Source organism: Drosophila yakuba, chromosome 3L (genome assembly GCF_016746365.2).
Source record: "Drosophila yakuba strain Tai18E2 chromosome 3L, Prin_Dyak_Tai18E2_2.1, whole genome shotgun sequence".
NCBI lineage: Eukaryota > Metazoa > Arthropoda > Insecta > Diptera > Drosophilidae > Drosophila > Drosophila yakuba.
The window spans coordinates 21,376,658-21,396,598 of NC_052529.2; the positions used below are offsets into that span (position 1 = coordinate 21,376,658).

A 19,941-nucleotide genomic window follows, 5' to 3' on the forward strand; every position below is an offset into this window, starting at 1 on the left:
CGGCTGCCGTGGGCGATGCATCTTCAGACGCGACTTGTTGCCCCATTGTTGGCTCACCCTTTTGAGCGGAGAATATGGGAACATGGTTGAGAGACCGGTAAAGAGAGAGCTGCATCTGAATCTTGGGGCAGGCATATCTTTTGCCACTTTAACGTTAACGAGCTGTTGACTTCTTTCTGCTTTTGCCGGCAGTTGAGTTGCCAAGTTCTTCAGCTCGACTCCTTCTTTCCTTCTCTCTGCTTAGCCGTCATCATCATCTGGCTGCCAGCTTTGCCTATCCATCATTCTCTCATATTTCCTTTGGCTGCTTTAATGCAAAATATCCTGACAAGCCTTTCTGTCTAGTTAGCATCTCGTCGTCTCTTTCGGCCGCCCTGCAGCCGTCTCTTTCGCCAGCACAACTTGTCTGGCCAACTGTCGAAGCTTTTTGTTGATATGGAGTGGTTTTTTCTCCAGACACTGTTGTTTTATTTTCGTTTGTTCAGGGCTCATTTGTTATGCGAGACATTTCGAAATGTTCTCGTAATTAAAACATGAGAATATTTCCATAAATACAAACATTGATTCGGCCAGATGGGCAAACATACTGCAATGACACATCATCATTCTCAATCCGTTCGCTCGATCTTCCCCGTCTGCCTTCTCTGTTTTTTGTTTACAACGCGTTTGCTTGAGCTTACAAATAACTAATTTAATATGCCAAACATGCAACGTCTCCCTTCGCAGCATGTGGCGCTCAACTCGCATAGAGAAAGATGGAATTACTCGGTTAATTGAATTATAATTGTAGACGGCAGGCAGCCATATCCCTAGTCTTCTTTCTTTTTCCCCACCAACTACTCCCTCGCGATGATCACGTCGATCATGTCGAGCAGTCAATCAATGTTCTAAAGATATATTCATATTCTCGGTGCCAGCTCGTTGGTGAAATGTGTATATATTCCGTGTAGCCATGGGCTGAGTTCATTAGAAATGCCAGTGCAGTCAGGGATCTGCCTTGGTATGGGTTTCGGTTGGTTGGGGATTCGATACAGAAATTGTTATGATATTTATGGGTTAGGGAACAATAGGAATGCGTTAGCGGTGCACTAGTGATACAGGAAAGATTAATCATTTATTGATTGAGTGCCTCTGTTATCCAAGAAAAGGCACTTAGTAATATAACTTATGAAAACTGTTCTATCCAAAAGAAAACTAAATCTATATATACGATAGATACATGGATAACTGAACTTGACGGCAACTAGAACTTCGGTTAAACAGAATCGTTTGCCCAAATCAGTTTGCACCTTTCGGTCCCACAATTGCCCCTGTAATTCAATTCGATTGAACTCAACTTTTATGGCACGTCGGCAATGGCGTCAGTGTAAACAACAGTGGGCATCCACCTAAGGCGAATCACGCGCCGCGAGGAGGAGGGCAGGCCCACAGTGAAACCACCCGTTGAGTGGAGGAGGCTGGAGCGGACTGGAGTGCCACATCAGCCCAGTTCATTCGACATCCCTTCGTGCCGTTTCCTGCCCGAAAAACACGCGCTGATTGCTCGGGCTGTTGAAATGCGCTTGGAAAAATAAACCAAATAAACCAAGAGCCCAGGGAAAAAGGCATAAATTATTTGATGCAACAAAACCCCGCCCGTCCCCGTGGAAAATTAAGGTGACCATATGTGGCCGGAGGGCACCCAACTGAGAGCAAGTGAAGCAAGAAAAACAGTTCATAAAATCAACAAACAGCAGCAGCAGCAGAAGCTGGAGCTGAACAAAGATCCACAGAAGCTGAAGTCGAGAAATGGGAATTGGAATTGGAATAGGAACAGGAATCTCGAACAGCATTTGAAATGCCATGCAGGGAATTCCTGTGTTGCTGTTCGTGTTTCAAATAAACTTCGAAACGCATAAATAGTTTACAACAATAACAGGGAATCAACAGCAGCAGTAGAGGCAGCAGCAGCAGCGTTTCCCCGAGAAGAAAGAAAAACAGGAACAAGTGCGTTGATTGCAGCCAAGCGGCTGTACTTTGCAGTGGGAGTTGGGTGGAAAATCGTGGAAAAACTGCTAGAGCTGGTCGGGGAAATCATGTGGGCCGAGCTATTTTGAAAGCGACTGTCGAGATGCCGAGTGCAGAGAATGGAGAATGCAGAATCGAGAACTCAGAATGCAGATGCATCTGCATCTGCAGCATACCAAGAGTTCATTGGATCCCACTTCCTCTGTAGCGAATTTCCCCCCAAAAAATGCTGCTCATTTACATTATTTGTGTTGTTCAGCTCATTTGATTTCCTTGAACTGAGACCAGAGGGATATTAAAGCGTTAAAGGGAGTTTATTGAATAGAGAAAAACTCCATTCAACAACATTCACTTTTCGAGACTTTTAGTTTTTATTATAAAGTTTCAGTCCTCTGGCAAATCAAAACCCAACACAAGGTTTTATTTCTAAATTCTAACTCAGTTTTTCAGTTTTATCTGCTCACGGTATCGTTTTCCATCTGCGTTTAAAATAAAATAGAAACATATTCCCCCAGCCAATTGTAACCGATTTGCAACTTCAATTTCTTGTTACAAGTGCAACATTTTATTAACCCTCCGGCGGTGCCCAGCCCCCAACTTCACCCCACCGCCGGTTCAAACAATTTCCCTATATATTTGGCGCTTTGGAGTCGTAAATATTTTTATTGCACGACCATAAAAAGGAATAACACAAACAGAACGAAGGAAAAAGTGCAATAGACTATCAACAGTTTCACGCCTTCCTCCGCCCTTTGCATACTGGCATGTACATGCGAATATCGGTTGATATTTTCCGTCCGCTTCTCTTCTTTGTTTATGCCACACATGTTACGCCTACGAAAAACTCGTATAAAACTCTGGGGGAAGTACGAGTGCTTCTAGGCCCAGTTGCACGTCCCGCAGGCCCATTGTCTGGCTTTGAGTCGGAATAGGAATCGGTATAGGAATCGGTTTGGAGTTCAGTCAAGTTGAGTCGAGTTGCCTCGCTGTTGTTTCTACATTTGCGAGCCATATGTGGCATGAAAATGCTAATGGGGAAACTTCGGTGCTACCTACCGCTGCTGCACTGGAAAAAATTGAGAGTTGAAGCATATAGAATGAAGGATTCTTGAATTTAAAGTTGGAACATAAACCATGTCACACCCTTTCTTCTATTTCTTCTATTTATATAGCAGTCTGATACCCAAGTTGGTTTGTCTGTCAATCAAATCTACAAAGTATGCGAACAACTTTGCGTAGGCATATTCTCTATAGCGCGTTCAGTAAATGAAAGTCAACATAAAGTTGCATGAAATTTTCAATGTAGAATATTAACATGCGCCTATCGCGGAAAACTTGACCTGACTGACTCTTCCCTGATATTCCCGAATATTTGAGTTTCAGAATATGAAAGCTGAATGACAGCAACGGTTGATACGCAGGGTACAAAGTTCATCTATCAGCTAGAAATCGGAATTCGGATCCGTATCAAGAGTCATGTGCTGTCCACTTTCGAACTTTTAGGGTGGCGGCATTTTCCCTTTGAAATGCCACAAAGTGCCACAAACAAAAAACGCTGATAAGCCCGCGATTTATTTATGATTTTGTTCGATTTGGGGCCTGATGCTTTCATAAATTTAAATTCTACAGTGGCCCTGGCGTTTCAATTAAGCAATTGTTGTAAATTGTTTTTCGATTTTTCTGCTCGCTCTCACTATTTCCTTTGACCGATATTGATATTGATATGGAGTGATATATGACTGGCAGAGCAGCAGCTTGTGCATCGATAAGATTTCCATGTGCCTGGCCAAAAGAAATTAGTCAAAGCTGGAAGCGCTTGCATGCAAATTATTGTTATGGGCAATTTGGCCATTAGCCACAGCGCCATAAATTATAAACAAGACCCAGAGCAGCCGAAGACGCCGAAGTCGCCGAGATGCGAGATGCCTCATTGAAATTCCCCTAGCCGAAGGCTGAAATCCAACAGCCAACAGCCAAGAGCCCAAAGCCAAGAGCCCGGGGGAAAGACGACTGCCTGGGACATGTGCCTCGCATTTCAGATTTCCATCCACATTCATATACTCGTACACTAAGTATATATGCCATGTATACGTAGATTGAATTTGATAATTTGTGGTCTCGCATTGGTTTATGCATTTCCATTCGATTCGGAATTGGACTGCAACTTTATGACTTCAAGAGGGTGCTAAATTAGTTGGAAAATATTTGGAAATATGTGTCCGGGGCGGAGCAACCAATGTTTGTGGTCGGTATTTATAGAATGTCATTCGCCTACATTTGAGTTGGTAAATTAATCAGATTTCTAAACGATACTCGGTGGCCTGACAAATGTGCGGACGATAAATGGATGTGTTTATTATTATTTATTTGAATGGTTTATCTGTGCCCGGCATTTATAAATGTCGTTTTTATTAAAATTAAAGGTGGTTTTAAGCACAAATTTCACCGCTGGCATAAGTCTTTTGCGCCAATGGCGGAATTAAGTATTTTTATGGCATTCCATTGAAATCTTGCGTCTATTGATCGAACTCATTTTGTTCGATTTGGACACACAAAATTTACGCAACTAATTGATTTTGTTATTTATTTAACATTTTTACAAGAGAGCCAAGAAAAGCAAACGCAGCAGCAATGCCATTAAAAGCCATTAACTGAAAACTTAAACGCATGCCAGAGACACATAGAAAATGAGGGAGAAGGGGGTAAAAGCGGGACAATCGGAAAACGGGGAAAATGGGTAAAATGGGGAAAATGGAAGGCAGGCAAACCGGCGACAGTGGCTGCCGCGTGTTTATCGCTGGGCGTCGGGTCGCGCACGCATGCCAACAAAATAAACCAAGCTAGAAATGCCATTAAATACGAGAGGAAAATACAGAAAAATACGGGAAAAAATGGGGAAAAAACAGAAAAAAAGGCAAAAAACATATACATGTAATACAAAGCAAGCCAAAAAGAAGAAACCAAGGAATATGGGGAGGCAGCGGCGACAAACAAACATAAAAATCAATGCCAGGCGGAGGAAGAGCCACCAGCCACCCACCAGGATGGCGGGCCCCCTAGGCGTATGCGTAATATCGAAAGAGCAGCGCAGGGAAGCATGAAAATAGAGCGAGAGCAGCGACAAATTTATAGCATTGAAATGGAAACCAGACATCGAGACGTCAAATTGCCCACACACAACGCACAATATTCAAAGTCAAAAAGCATGCAAACTACTGCAAAAGTGCCTGGGTGAAACAAATAAATAAAAATCCTTTTTGGCAGGCCGCAACTCTAAAAATGGCAATTTATGAGCCATGAGAAGCGTTGTTTGCCTTGCATTAAATTGCATAAATTAATTGCTAACCATCGAGTACCCAAATGATGCCAATTCGCGTTGGCGACTCGTAAATAAATAATACTGATGTCTGTGAATTAGTTCCGAAAATTCGGTCAAAGCAAACAAATCGTAAATTATGGCGCCTCCACTTTATCATTGAGAAATGTTTGAATATTGATTTTCTCTCTTTATTATCCCCGTACACATATATCAATAACATTTGCCTTCCGATGCCCGATACAAAGGAGTCTTACTTTCGTGAGTAAACTATTGTTTGAAGCGAAATGAGCTTAGTACTTAATTAAAAGTGCTGCTGTGGAATATCCACTGCCCTGACTCTGACCCAGCCCAGCAATTAAGCACCTTCCGCAGGCGGGGGTCACACACACGACCACGATCCCGGGCCCTATGTCACCGATGTATCCTCAACTCCCCACCTCGTAGCTCACCATTAATTATCCATGTCAGCGGCATTTTGTCACACAACAAGCATCGCTGCTACGGAACATCCTCGCATTTTCCGGGCGCATGTTGCAGATATATTTCACTTAATTTCCACACTGACATTAATTAATACCCGTGTGTGTGTTTGTGTGCGGGTGTGCGGGTGTGCGAGGGAGACGGCACGTGGTTGTTAGCCGACAACAAAGGGCACTAAAAATGTTTGTACGCCGAGATGGGGAGCAAGTTTGGCCCCCATGAGGAGCAGTACAACCAGAGACATGCTAAATTGTCAACCTAGAACTTCAGACATAACATGCATCATTCATGCCGGAATGTATTAGTGTGTGTGTGTGGTGTTGTGTTATGTGTGCGCTTGTGTGTGTGCTTTTGGGGTCTCCTTGCCCTCTTGACGCTTTCGAATGACCATAAAAATCGTTTTTATTGCATGTGTCACAACAGCCGGGAAAACTCTTACCGTAATAGTTTTTCCCGCTTCTTCTTCTTTTTTGTGTGTCAATGTCGCCGGCAGTTGGTTGGTTATTTTTTACTGCGGTTCCCTTTAATTGCCGTAAAAATAAAACAGCCACCACAGACAACGCGACGACAGTCGTAAAGCCACCTATTCCTGGCATTTCCCGGTGTTTCAATTAGCTTTCCATCAGCGAACATCAGCATATTTCTTTTTTAGTAGCCGGGCTGCATTTATGATTCAATTACTTTTATTACAAAATCGGTGTGTAAAAAGGCCGTCGCCGGTATTAGCCATAAAACGGTCGATTATCAAATATGACCATAAATGTAAATCGTAGATAAATGGCAATAACAGTATTTTCCTTTTGGACAGCTGAAAACCAACAAATGGCAATAAAGTAAATGTCTCGGGAAGGGAGGACTGTTATATGAAAAATTGAAACTCGATAGCGGCGAAAGGCAACTGGTTTTTATGGGCCAATGCAAATAGCAATAAAATAAAGTTTGAGTGGAGTGGAGTGAATAAAATGCTAAAAACTAATTAGAAATTGACAGTTAAATTTTATTTCAAAGGCTTCGCGTAAAAATTTAATATGTATGCTGCACAATGACTTCCTTATTACATATTTTCCCCAAATCTCATTATCATTGCTCGCCACTCAATATATCTTTGTAACACCTCGTTTGGTGGAAAAGCCATGAACATTTTTATAGTTCCTCTTACGCCGCACTTTTATGATGCGTTAAAGTTGCATCATAAAACCCCTCCACTCCTTTTTTTCGGCCAGAAAAAATGTTATTTTATAAATGTGCCACATCCTGGAGCAACAAAAATTATATATATGTACTTGTATTTTTTGTATTCCTTGGGATATTTAATTTGTCCCCCGCAAAATTCCCTTTTTGTGTTTCCATTGTCGTAGGGGAAACGGAAGTGGAAATGGCAATGGAAATGGGAACGGGAACGGGAATGCAAGGCAATTCGTTTTTAATTGTTTTCTTCTCCCCCAAAAGTATGCTAAGAGCAGGGGAGTGGCAACAACTGTCAAAATAAAAACGCTTGCTCATTCTGCAAAATTTGAAATGGAAAATAAAATCTGCCAACAGGACAACCACCCACACATGCAGGACTTGCATGTTTTTCTGCTTTTTTTTTTGCCTTTTGGCAGGGAAGACACTTGACACTCTTTTGTATTTAGTCAGCCAGCCGACAGTTCACACCCCCCAAAGCACCCTTCCCCTCTCAGCGGCAGCTGCACTTTTGTCTTGTTATTAGCAAAATTTGCGAGGACCAAGGAAACGGGGCTAAAATCGGAAATTTAATTTTATTTCCATGTTTTTGTTTCGCCGGCAACTCTCGCACTTTGCACAGAAAAAAAAATGTTTTAAAGGTAATATTTGAGGATCAATGATACACAGAGACTCAGCTCTACAATCCTAGAGATGGTTAAAAAAGAATATGCATTTGCATGTTGTTTACAAATCCCTAAAATGTATAAGAGGTTTTTAAAATAAATAAAAATTGTTTCAGTGCAATGCCAACCCTCTGACTTTGTCCTTTTTGCTGTTCCACTCGCTTTCTGCGGTGTCATTTAGTCCGCAGTAAGAGTCTAGCACTAACAAGGACAACGGCAAAAAAATAACAAGGACAAGAAATATTCAATAATAGAGAACCCTAAACGGCGAAATCAACCCCTCGAAAGGACACCACCCCTCCCTTCTACACTTCCTTAGGGGTTAAGGGTGGTTATCGAAAATATGCAGGAACTGTTTGACATTTGCAAATCGTTTTGCGTAAAGTGCCCACCGGATTTGCCCGATCTCTGAGGATCTGTTACTCCTGCATTTGGCACAATCCATCAATGGACCCAAATGAAGTCTCCAGAGTATGAGGGCAGTGGAAAATGAGATAGATGCATACTCAGCAGTCGGGCGGTGTCCACTTAATTAAAACTTAATTGTAAAGTCAGAGGACTCACAGTGGTTAAGCACGGACTAAAAAATAAAGCAAAAAAAAGAACTATGCAAAAAAGCATTTAATGATGGGCCACATGCACAAACAATTTGCATTCTGCTAAAACTTTCACAAAGCAACAAAAGCAGCCGAACATCAAAGGGCGAAATCGTAGGAAAGAGTGCTTCAAGCCAGCTTTTAAAAAAAATGTTGCAAAAGTGTGACAGAAAAAACAGCGTGGCTAAAAAAACAAAATGAAAACACGTTTAAATGTCAATGATTTTAATGGGCGGACGCGCAAAAATCTTGAGCCAGTTTTGTGTTTATTACGTTGACAAAGCTCCTCGGGGAAAAGCTCGTAGGAACCCCCGCTTTTCCATTTTCCCCCTTTTCCGCAGCCCTTTTTGCCGTTTTCCCCATTTGAACTCGCTGCGTTTGTAAGGTCATGGAACTTGTCTGCATTGACTTTGTGTGGAAAATCCCCTGGTTGGAAATAAAAACTTCTCCATTCGCCGTCTCCCTCCTGTCGCTCTCTCTCTCTCTCTCTCTCTCTCTGACCTGAACCTACCGTGTCGACAAACTGTTTTCATTTTGCGCCGCTACGCGCTTTTTGATGCCGCCGCCAACAAGGCAAACAGTTGCTCCTGCTCCTGCTCCTGTTTTACTGTTTTCCCCGCCCCGCCTCACCTTCAACTGCGCCCCGACCGCGACCCCGCTCCATTTTCCCCCCGCTTTTCACGGCGAGTTTTTCAATTGATTTTCGCGGTTTGCTTTGGCCAAGGCCACCGTGGGAGGGGGTTTGGGTGGCATTCGGGTTGACTGTTGCACCTGGGAGCCCTTCGAGTTTGTTGCTGCTGCTTCAACGCTTCTTTCTGCACTGCAACTGCGGTGGGCCGAGGGGATGCCCCGAAAAAGTAAAGAGGAAATACCTCCCCTTAGAAAGTTTAAGTGCTTTGTGGTTGGCAAGTTTTCCTTTTTTGGCTTTTCCGCGTTCCGCTCCTTGCTCCCCCCGCCAGCCCTTTTTTCCGCACTTTTCCCAGGTCCACGAACAGCGATTTGGAGCCGTTTTGTATGAAGACCTCTTCTTTGACGGGGCTTTTTTGCCTTTGATTGATTGATTGCCCCCATCGAGGCGATAAGTTATCGATTAGCATTCTCTTTTCTTCCCATCGATGCTGGTTTCGGATAGGTTCGGTACGCCTCGGTCATTGTTTGGTTAATTGCTCATCAACATTATCTTGAGTTGAATGCCGGACTTACTTCCGCCGCGGTTTTAGTGACTCTGAGTAAACTGTACTTGAAAGCGATTCAGGCCGCTTATACCTTAAACCAGAGTATACATTACAGACATATACATTCTTTAAGGATTTTAGTTAAGATTTGCTTTAGTTGTTTTGGGTAAACATTTAGATAAATTAACACAAAGTAGACCCATTCATTTTTAATCAACCTTGAAATGATATAACATGTTTTTAGATTCTCAGAATTTTGGGATCATTCCTTCGAGACTCGACTCGCTTGGAGATTCCCACCTTCTTGGAAATCCACACCTTGTGCGAGTGGTTTGTTTGCCATGGGTGTCGACTGTACTTTGAGGAGCCAGCAACACTTGCTACTTATTTGCTCATCGGTGTCGTCTTCCCGTCGTGTCTTTGGCTTGTTTGTTTAATTAAAACAGTCAGGTTGTCGCCGCCGACAACACGACGTTGTAGTTGATTTTCTTTGGCCGTTTTGCCCATGTTGCTGCCAAGCTACCAACTTTGGTAACAGCTTCCGCCCGACGACCTCTTTAGTGCATTGAAGCGCAGCCATTCACCGATCGGTCAGGGGATCGGGTATATCTCTCTCTATATCTCTCTCTGTTTTCCCCCACATCTCTGCATTGTCAAGTCTTTGGCAAACATGGCCAAGAAACTCAGAGCCAGATCTTCGAGCCAGTCGAGAGCTAGGGATCTGAAGAAGTAGAGAAGTGGTGAAGTGGAGAGCTTGAGCCAACATCGTTGAGACTGGCTGGCAGCGTGATTTTGTATAAATTCTTCCAGCGGAATGATTGGCAAAAAACCATGCAGTAATAATTTGTTACTCGTAACGAGCTTGTAGCGTCTGAGCCGCACGCTTGTTAACAATTAAATAAACAATATGAGTCTGCACTAAATACGCTGGGTGAGAGACAACGAATCATTAAGCAAACAGGGCCCAGTCGATCGGCCAAATACAAACATTTGGTCACCACTCGGAGAATCGAAGAATCGGAGAAACGCAGTCTGCGGGAAACGCAACGCAACGCAGAGAAGCGATCCATTCCATTCGTCACCGCCACTTGAGACATTTTTCTCTATTAAAAATAATATTTATGCATTCTGCTGCTGCTTTTTTCTACTCGGGAGAAGCACGTTTGCTATTATTTCCAGGCCATTTCCCATGAACACATCGCAGCCACCTATTAGTGCTAGTTGTTGGCCGGCAATCAGAACACAGGGTCGGGCCAGAAAGGAGCCCAAGATCCCAAGTACATGAGTCCAGCCACTTGAGGCTTTAATAACCGGAGCAAGTTGCTTTGCTTTCGGGGCACAACAAAGCGCAACACCACCATTCTCTTCTTACTTCTGGCCAAATGTGGAAGCCGTTGTGAACGTGGCTTTTCCATATCCAAACACATGTACGCATTTTCTTTTCTGCTCGTTTCTGCTCTTTTCCATTTCCATCTCCATTCGGCTCTGGTCCGGGGTCCGGTCTGCCATTTCAGTCACGTTCGCTGCATTTCAATATGATTTTCCTGGCTCGGCCAAACCAATTAGACTTTTCCCTCCATCCGTTCGGTGATTGTCGCATTGTTTCGGCTTATGGCTAATTTTCACTCTCGGTTGCGAAAAGAGATTGCTGTCGAAGTGGCAGGAAAAATGTTAATTTTTGCTATTGGGATGTACTTCACGTGGTTTTACATTGCTAATTTAAATGTTATCCAGACACCTGAAGGAGTTTCAACTTTGGAAACCACGCATAAATTGAATCCACCATGTCTAAGCGATTATTTTCAATTATCCTTGTGCTTAAAGGATAGCTTGGAATTTATTTAGCAGATGCTTTCCGAGCACTATGACTAAGATTTGACTTTGTTTTGCGAATAGAAATAATTTTAATATAGTTTAGCTACCCCTAACCACCCAACAGCCTTCACTTATGTCAGTTCCTAATGCCACTTCGATTTCCGTGTGCTGAGTTTGTCATTTGAGTAGGAGAATACATATTGCGAAAGCATCACCACAACCCATGGACGCCTCCATCTCAACGGAGTGTGCAGAATGTATTCAGAATAGTATTCACTGTAATCGATAGCCGACTCACGCCTGGCATTGTTTCTCACGATCCGATTGCCTGGTGCCCACATTTCGATATTGGATTTCAACGTTTATTTTTGGCGCTACCCTCGAGTTGTAATCTCAACACTTTGGCTTTCGCTCCGCCCACGCGCTGTCCTAGAAACATTTTCCGTGGCGTATTTACTTAATTATTTTGAAGTGCTCGGCAAACATTTTAACACGAAAAATGTTTCAGTGAGAGCCGCACTCGGCAACTTATTTTCGGGGTTGTATCGGTCGGGAAATGGGTTTGGGGCGAAATTGTGATGGACACCGCCGACTAACGCACACAAATGTTATTAATTAAAATGTCATTCATTCAGAAAAACAATGGAAGGACTTTCAGCGCCGAACAAAGGAGTTGGGGCTTAAAGTGTAAAGTGGGTAGTGGGACGTGGGACGTGGGACGTGGGAAGTGCGACTATGTTTTATTTGCAGCTGTTGTTGACAGTTTTCGAAAGAGCCAAGAGCTACGAACTGCAAACTGGCTGTAAAGCTCTTTAAAGCTGCTGCTTTTCCTTGGACCACACGCAGCTGAGATCCCAAACTGAAACTGAAGCTGGCCGCAAAGCCGCAACTATGTGTGTCACTTGACACTTGCTAAAAACTGTATCTCGTAGATAAATTTCGTGACTTTGAGCGCGCAGAAGCTGCTGGCGAGTAAATTGCCCTTCACTTCAGGCCGTCCAGCTGTCAATTTTTGGTATCTCGAAGTATCTTCGCTTCTGGAGCAGCTAGCAGCTAGCAGCTGCTAGTTGACTTGACCACAAACCGCTGACATCGATATATCGATATTGCCAGCTGCCATCCCGCAGTTATTCCCCCAAAAAAGGTGTCAACCGTATAAAATAACATTCATTGCCCCAGTCAATGATGGGTAGAGAGCCAACTTGATGGGTGGCTTTGCAGCCTCCATTTTGACTGCGTTTCAAGTGAGCAATTGTCTTGAATTAATTTCTGCCTCATCACATCCAATCCATCAGTGTTTCACACCCTTCTTGAGTTGGAAAACCAAAGCAAACACTTTTATCAAGCACACACTGAGAAAAATGTTGGGCCTAAAGTGCTAGAATTTAATAATTTGAAGCTCTTAAAACATAGATAACATTGAATGTTCTAACATACTTTGTAGTTGTTAAATCGGTGTTGCAAGTAATTTTTCTTTATGTGCACTAAAGCCATGCGCTTGCAGCCATCAGAGCCCGTCAAATTTAATAAAACTCACTGATTTTGATTGATGCTCCTCTTGGTCAGCAGCAGTTCCAGAATCGGAATCAGAATCACCAGCATGGAAGGGACAGCCCTGAAGCGTCAGCAAATATTGGCGGAAGGGTTGACACTCTATATGAGCGGGTAGGGAAGGAGTGGGGGATCGGGAAACCGGGGTGGCGGGTGGGTGAAGTGCTCGAGAGCTCGAGTGCTTGACATGTGACATGGACATGTCGTCCAAGTGTCGCCGCGCTCAATTGAAACAAATGAAGCGCGAAAGTTCTCCAGGGAGCGAATCAGAAACAGAAACAGGAAAGAGCAGTTGCAACTTGTCGCCGCCTCATCAGCGATCCACCATAACGACAGTGTCCGTCTCTCTTGCTCCATGTGACGTCTGTTGGAAAATGGTGATTAGAAAATCAGGAAATCAGTTGATTTTCGGCAGTCGGATCGGTAGAAGCTACAAATAATTTCACTAATATCAGTGCAACATGTGCTAGCTGAAAAGAAACACTATCAGGATCTAGATTTCCTATCAGCATGGGGATTTAATGATCATAAATTCGTAACGTGAAAACCATGTGATAATTTATAAACATGATAGCTTGGTTAAAAATAAATCTACAATTTGTTGTCGAAGTTTGGCATTCCCACTTTAAACAGATTTTGTAACGCTCTTAATATTCCTATTTCCTAAATAAGTTTTTATATAAAATCTTACTGGAAAGTTACTAAATATATTGAATAGTAAAACTAATTTGATTTTCGTTTTTAATTGCAGTTAGACCACGCCGTTTGTCGAGCGTTGACGATTTGACGCTGCGCTGTGTCTGGAAGGAAACGCTACCCGCTTTTCCGGCTCTCGAGGTGCCTCCACGAGGAGTGAGGTGCAACCGCAGAGAAGGTCAGCAAAGAAAGAGCCCAAGGGGTTCCAAGTCACACAACCGAACTAAGCTAAGACGCACAAAATGAGACACAACCGACTGAAGGTCCTGATCCTAGGACTCACCCTTCTGCTGACATCCTGTCGAGCGGACGGACCGCAGCACAGTGCGGATCACGGCATGGGCGGAATGGGCATGGGCATGGGTGGCCACGGCCTGGACGCGAGTCCTGCCCCCGGATACGGCGTGCCAGCCATACCCAAGGACCCCAATCTGCGATGCGAAGAGATCACTATACCAATGTGTCGGGGCATTGGCTACAACATGACATCCTTCCCCAACGAAATGAACCACGAGACCCAAGATGAAGCGGGCCTGGAGGTGCACCAGTTCTGGCCTTTGGTGGAGATCAAGTGCTCCCCGGACCTCAAGTTCTTCCTGTGCAGCATGTACACGCCCATCTGCCTGGAGGATTACCACAAGCCGCTGCCCGTTTGCCGCAGTGTCTGCGAGAGGGCCCGCTCGGGATGCGCACCCATCATGCAGCAGTACAGCTTTGAGTGGCCGGAGAGGATGGCGTGCGAGCACCTGCCCCTTCATGGTGACCCTGACAATCTGTGCATGGAACAGCCTTCGTACACGGAGGCGGGCAGCGGTGGCAGCTCGGGCGGATCGGGTGGCTCTGGCAGCGGTTCCGGCTCCGGCGGCAAGCGGAAGCAAGGAGGCAGTGGCTCGGGTGGTAGTGGGGCCGGCGGCAGCAGCGGTTCCACCTCAACGAAGCCATGCCGTGGACGCAATTCAAAAAACTGCCAAAATCCCCAAGGAGAAAAGGCAAGCGGAAAAGAGTGCAGCTGCTCGTGCCGCTCCCCACTCATCTTCCTGGGGAAGGAGCAGCTGCTGCAGCAGCAGTCGCAGATGCCCATGATGCACCATCCACACCACTGGTACATGAACCTCACTGTCCAAAGGATCGCCGCCGTACCAAACTGCGGCATTCCGTGCAAGGGGCCCTTCTTCAGCAACGACGAAAAGGACTTCGCCGGCCTCTGGATCGCCCTGTGGTCGGGACTGTGCTTCTGCAGCACGCTCATGACCCTAACCACATTCATCATCGACACCGAAAGGTTTAAGTACCCGGAGCGGCCCATTGTCTTCCTCTCCGCCTGCTACTTCATGGTGGCCGTCGGCTACCTGTCGCGCAACTTCCTTCAGAACGAGGAGATCGCCTGCGACGGCCTGCTGCTCCGGGAAAGCTCCACGGGTCCGCACTCTTGTACCCTGGTCTTCTTGCTCACCTACTTTTTTGGCATGGCCTCCTCCATCTGGTGGGTGATCCTCAGCTTCACCTGGTTTCTGGCCGCTGGTCTGAAGTGGGGCAACGAGGCCATCACCAAGCACTCACAGTACTTCCACCTGGCCGCCTGGCTAATTCCCACTGTCCAGTCCGTGGCTGTCCTCCTGCTCTCGGCGGTGGATGGCGATCCCATTCTGGGCATCTGCTATGTGGGCAACCTCAACCCGGATCACCTAAAGACCTTCGTGCTTGCCCCGCTCTTCGTTTACCTGGTAATTGGCACCACCTTCCTGATGGCCGGATTCGTGTCCCTCTTCCGCATCCGTTCGGTTATCAAGCAACAGGGCGGCGTTGGAGCTGGCGTCAAGGCGGACAAGCTGGAGAAACTGATGATCAGGATTGGCATCTTCTCGGTGCTCTACACGGTGCCGGCCACCATTGTTATTGGATGCTACCTGTACGAGGCAGCCTACTTCGAGGACTGGATCAAGGCCCTGGCCTGTCCCTGTGCCCAGGTGAAGGGTCCCGGCAAGAAGCCCCTCTACTCGGTCCTGATGCTCAAGTACTTCATGGCCCTGGCCGTGGGCATCACCTCTGGCGTGTGGATCTGGTCCGGTAAGACGTTGGAGAGCTGGCGACGCTTCTGGCGGAGGCTCTTAGGAGCGCCGGACCGCACGGGCGCCAACCAGGCGCTGATCAAGCAGCGTCCTCCGATCCCGCATCCCTATGCCGGATCTGGAATGGGCATGCCCGTGGGCTCGGCGGCGGGCTCCCTGCTGGCCACGCCCTACACCCAGGCGGGAGGAGCCTCGGTGGCCTCCACCAGCCACCACCACCTGCACCACCACGTTCTCAAGCAGCCGGCGGCCAGCCACGTATGACATGGAGAGTCGGGGGGAGCATCGACCATGGGCGGCGGCGGGGGCGGCGGTAGCACCATTGGCGGCGGCACCCTGGGCCACGGCACCGCGATGAGCAGCAGCACGGTCGGCATGGGCCCTCTCCCCGGCACCCTGATGCACGGCGCCTCCGGCGGAGGCGTGGGCGGCGGCAATCCCGGCAACGTTTACGGCAATGGCAACAACGGAGTGGGCGGCCAGAACACCGCTCCCGGCTCCGTGATCGACTCGCGGGCCGTGTCCGTGGTGGTCACGCTGCCCGGCGGCCCGGGTGCCCAGCATCCGGGCCAGGCGCTCAGCGACTACGGTCCCATATAGTTAATGGTACGCCCGGACACCGCGCACTGGGTCTCGACCAGCAGTTTTAGCCAGCTGTAGCCGCTCAAGTTGGTCGACTCGCACGCCCGGCCTCTGTCTCACTCGCACTTCTAGGCTCTCGCTCGCAAACTCCATCCCCATCTCGCTCGCTCCCGCTGTTTGGTTAGGGCCTCCTTAGCAAAAGTTTTGAAGAAATGCCATGTTAATTCGAGTAGCCGTAGTTTGATTGTCGAGTGGAAAGCGCAACAAGAGCAGTTCATGTTTTTCTGCTTTCAATTCCCATCGGTTTGTGCGGAATCGGAATTCACACATTTATTTTTCTGGATTTAACATTTATTTGTTATGCAAAGATTTGAGTTCTTTGCACCAAAACTTTTACAAAAAATTAATTCCAAACAAAGTATTTTGTGACTCTGAAAGAAGTAATATTCTGTATTATAATTATAATTTTTTGAGTAAATAGGTCTACATTTTTCCAATTCCGCCAAATTGCTTCTGAGTTGAAAATGGAAACAAGACCAATAATAACCTTTGAGATGTGTTAGAGAACCAATCTGCATACAAGATTCTAGTCCAAAAAAACCTTTGTCTTCAAAAGCAGATGAGCACAAAGCTTGGGCGTAGCGAAAGGATACTACCCAGTATCCAGTAAAAAGTACAGATCGAATCCAGCTGAAGCGCGTTTGTTCTACCTGCCATTAACTGATTTCCTATCTGAATATTCATATTGCCACGTTTTCTGTTGTTATACCCTTTCACAAACACCTTCCTCAACGAAATAGACTGAGAAACGCGAAACAAATTAAATAACCGCCACGCAGAGCAATCGGGGTAAAGTAGCGAGCGGAATCTGCCCACACTGCCAAGTCAGAGCCACGAGCCATATTTCGAAATTACAACTAACTTTTAATCAAACTAACTACACTATTAACCTTAACCTAACGTAAACATTTAACATAACGATTGCATACAAAAATTAAATAAAAAAATGAAAAAGAAACACTTCGAATGCCCATAGAAAGTTAGTTGCGATTTTAGGGTTGTCGCATTATCAAAGAATAGGCACTCAGTGTTGCCAGATACCATTTGTAAATTATTTAACGTAATCTAAGGCATTATCCAACACTAAGTTTTGTACATATTTTCAAACCGCGCCTAGTTTATAAACGTATTTTTTTGTTCGGTGATGTGAAAGTCCCTGAAACTAAAATATAATATAGTAACATGCATTTCAGCATCAAAAGCAACTCTGCATTTAAGCTCAAAATTGAATTTAGTTTTTACAAAAACCCAAAAAGAGGAATTCACCATTCAAGTAAATGATTAAATGAAAATTGCCAACTTTTGCAGCCGAAGCAAGGCATTTCTACGCATTTATAAAAGAAGCAAAAAGAAAAATTGTATAAAGCTAAAACTTTTATATAAGAGTATTAAATTAAATGTAACCTTAGTTGTAGACGAAATCGAAGAGAACGGCAAGCAAAAGCAAAACGAAATATCTATCAAGAATTAAAAACTATTGTATTTAAATTTAATATTTATATTACATGGTAAAAGCAACAATTTAACTGTTAGCATTTCAAACCATTTCACATACGAAACAAAAGAAGAAGGGATGAAATTTATATTATAAATTATATAATATAGCAACTATGTGTGTAATGTTTTTAGCAACTATAACTACTTCTATTTACAAAACAAAAACATGCTAAAGCTGTAATAAAACAATATACAAAATAGTTCATTTTTGAGTTACTTTCTTTCGTTTAAACATGATTTCATTATGCATGACAAGTAAGTACTTTTTATTTAGTTGCTTTATTGCTTTATTTATTGTTTGACTTTTTCTTTACGCACTTTCACGAGAAGATCCCTCAAACACTTATACGTATCATTAAAACGAAGCTCTCCAAGTTAAGCAAGCCGAAGCAGAAAGGATAAAAACAGAAAGAGTAATTATTAATTAGCAAATTTCTCTACAAGACGTACAATGTTTAATAAACGTATAATACATATTGAACAAGAAACCAAATCCAATACAACCATTTACGCGTACTATTTGATGTTGTTAATAAGCTTAAAGAAATATTGCTAGCTAGTAGCGTTTAGTTTAGTTCTCTAAGAGAAAGTTGAATCCCCGGAAGGGTTTTTCGCATTTCTCCCACTTTAGTTGAAGGCGTACATAGGAAACGCTTTTATCTATAAACACAAAATTGAAAAGGCTAAAGAGTGTAACGAATATACGTAAATGGGAAATCCAAACGAATTGAAATGATAAAGTGTAAAAATAAATAATGCAAATTTTGACTCTCAACTCGAAACATTTTCTGTTAATTTTTTGTGATTGAAAACTAATTTACTAAATTGATGAACCGAAATTGATTGCAATTTGCGAATGTATACGATTTTTAATTTTAAAAGAAAATATTTCATAATGGAGTGGATTATAGATTGATAGGTCAGGATTGAGGAGAATTGTAAGCTGGCGGTGATTGATGGATCAGTTGAAGTTGCACGGAAACCAGAAACTTGACATCAAGTGTAGTTGTGAATTGTATTTTGTGAAATGTAATTTAATAATAAAATAAATGAAAACCAAATGCAAATTATATATACACTACATATTTATATGGAGCGATGCGGCGCAGGAAAACCGGCAAGAGAATACTTTAACAAAAATTCATGCAGACATTATTTTATTTACAAACAAAATGCATTTTAAAAATATTAATCAAATCAAAAAACGAAATAATGTTGTTGAAAGTGACACGATTTTTATGCACACATAAAAAAATACAGCAGCAACACAAGGCAAAAATCAAACGCGTTAACAACAACAAAATATACGAAAAAGCAGCAGCAACAACAATAATATTAAATACATTTGTAATTGAAAGAGAAAATCCATATAAAATAAAATTAAACGTAAGATGTCCACTTTTTTTATGGGAATGGGCGCAGAAAGCACTTGCTTCTTGTAATAGTCAATGGAAGACAGCTCAATGGATTCGGAAATGGTCGAGTGCTGAGCCGAGCATTGTTCACTTTAAAGTATTAGCATTTGGGTAGTCTTTTGTTGACTGCCATGATTTCAGATCGTATCGAATTAAACTACCTTTCTGGACATAAAATAAGAGGTATTTGTGGAATAGAACACGCTTCAAGAGGCCAGCAATCGATACAGCACAGTAATGGGTATAATTAAAACATTTTTCAAAAGATTGGACGCGGGAGTTTTTGGCGCTTTGTGTGTGTTGCCATTTTACTTTATAAGTAACGAGTATATTTCAATAAAACTGCTTCTATTACGAAAAACAAGATTTAACTGTAAGATGAGCCAAGCAGTTCAATGTGGAGACTCCAAGTTCAGAGCCCGATGAGCAACATTCCGTGACAAGAACCACTATGTAGAATTCTAATCCTTGACATAAACCATTGACATTTATACACTGTACCTCATTAGAAATAAATGTAAATTAAAAACATGACGGTAAGGGGACAACAATATCAAATGCAGCCATCACATTGAGCATCATGGGAAATTAATTTATCGATTAAATGGGCTTTTATGAGCTTATTTTAGCACTAGAATCAAAGTACTTAACCACTTATTTTAAGTAAAGCGCGTTTTCGAAATACTGGTATTCCAGAGCTTTTTAAAGGCAGCTTTGGAAACAGCAATGCAATTCGTCGTTACAATTCGAAGTTTTTTTGATTTGAAAGGGCACTCTATTACTCAAAAGACGAATATATCCAAGTTGTTTGACAAAATAGGTTACAATT

At 43.7% G+C, this 19,941-nt stretch overlaps 2 protein-coding genes across 2 annotated transcripts in view; both read left to right on the forward strand.

Moving 5' to 3' along the window:
- LOC26535923 (frizzled-2) overlaps window positions 1-15,822 on the forward strand; it is a 90,542-nt gene extending 74,720 nt beyond the window's left edge. The window contains exon 7 of the mRNA XM_039374882.2: window positions 13,545-15,822. Coding sequence (XP_039230816.1) covers window positions 13,732-15,822 — 2,091 coding nt within the window. The 5' untranslated portion in view covers window positions 13,545-13,731. The remainder of the gene's footprint in view (window positions 1-13,544) is intronic.
- Window positions 15,823-15,849: 27 nt separating this feature from the next.
- LOC6534977 (acanthoscurrin-2) lies at window positions 15,850-17,913 on the forward strand. Its single transcript, XM_039374883.2, has one exon. The coding sequence runs from the start codon at window positions 15,850-15,852 to the stop codon at window positions 16,156-16,158; it is 309 nt and encodes a 102-aa protein (XP_039230817.1). The 3' UTR covers window positions 16,159-17,913.
- The last annotated feature ends 2,028 nt before the right edge of the window (window positions 17,914-19,941 follow it).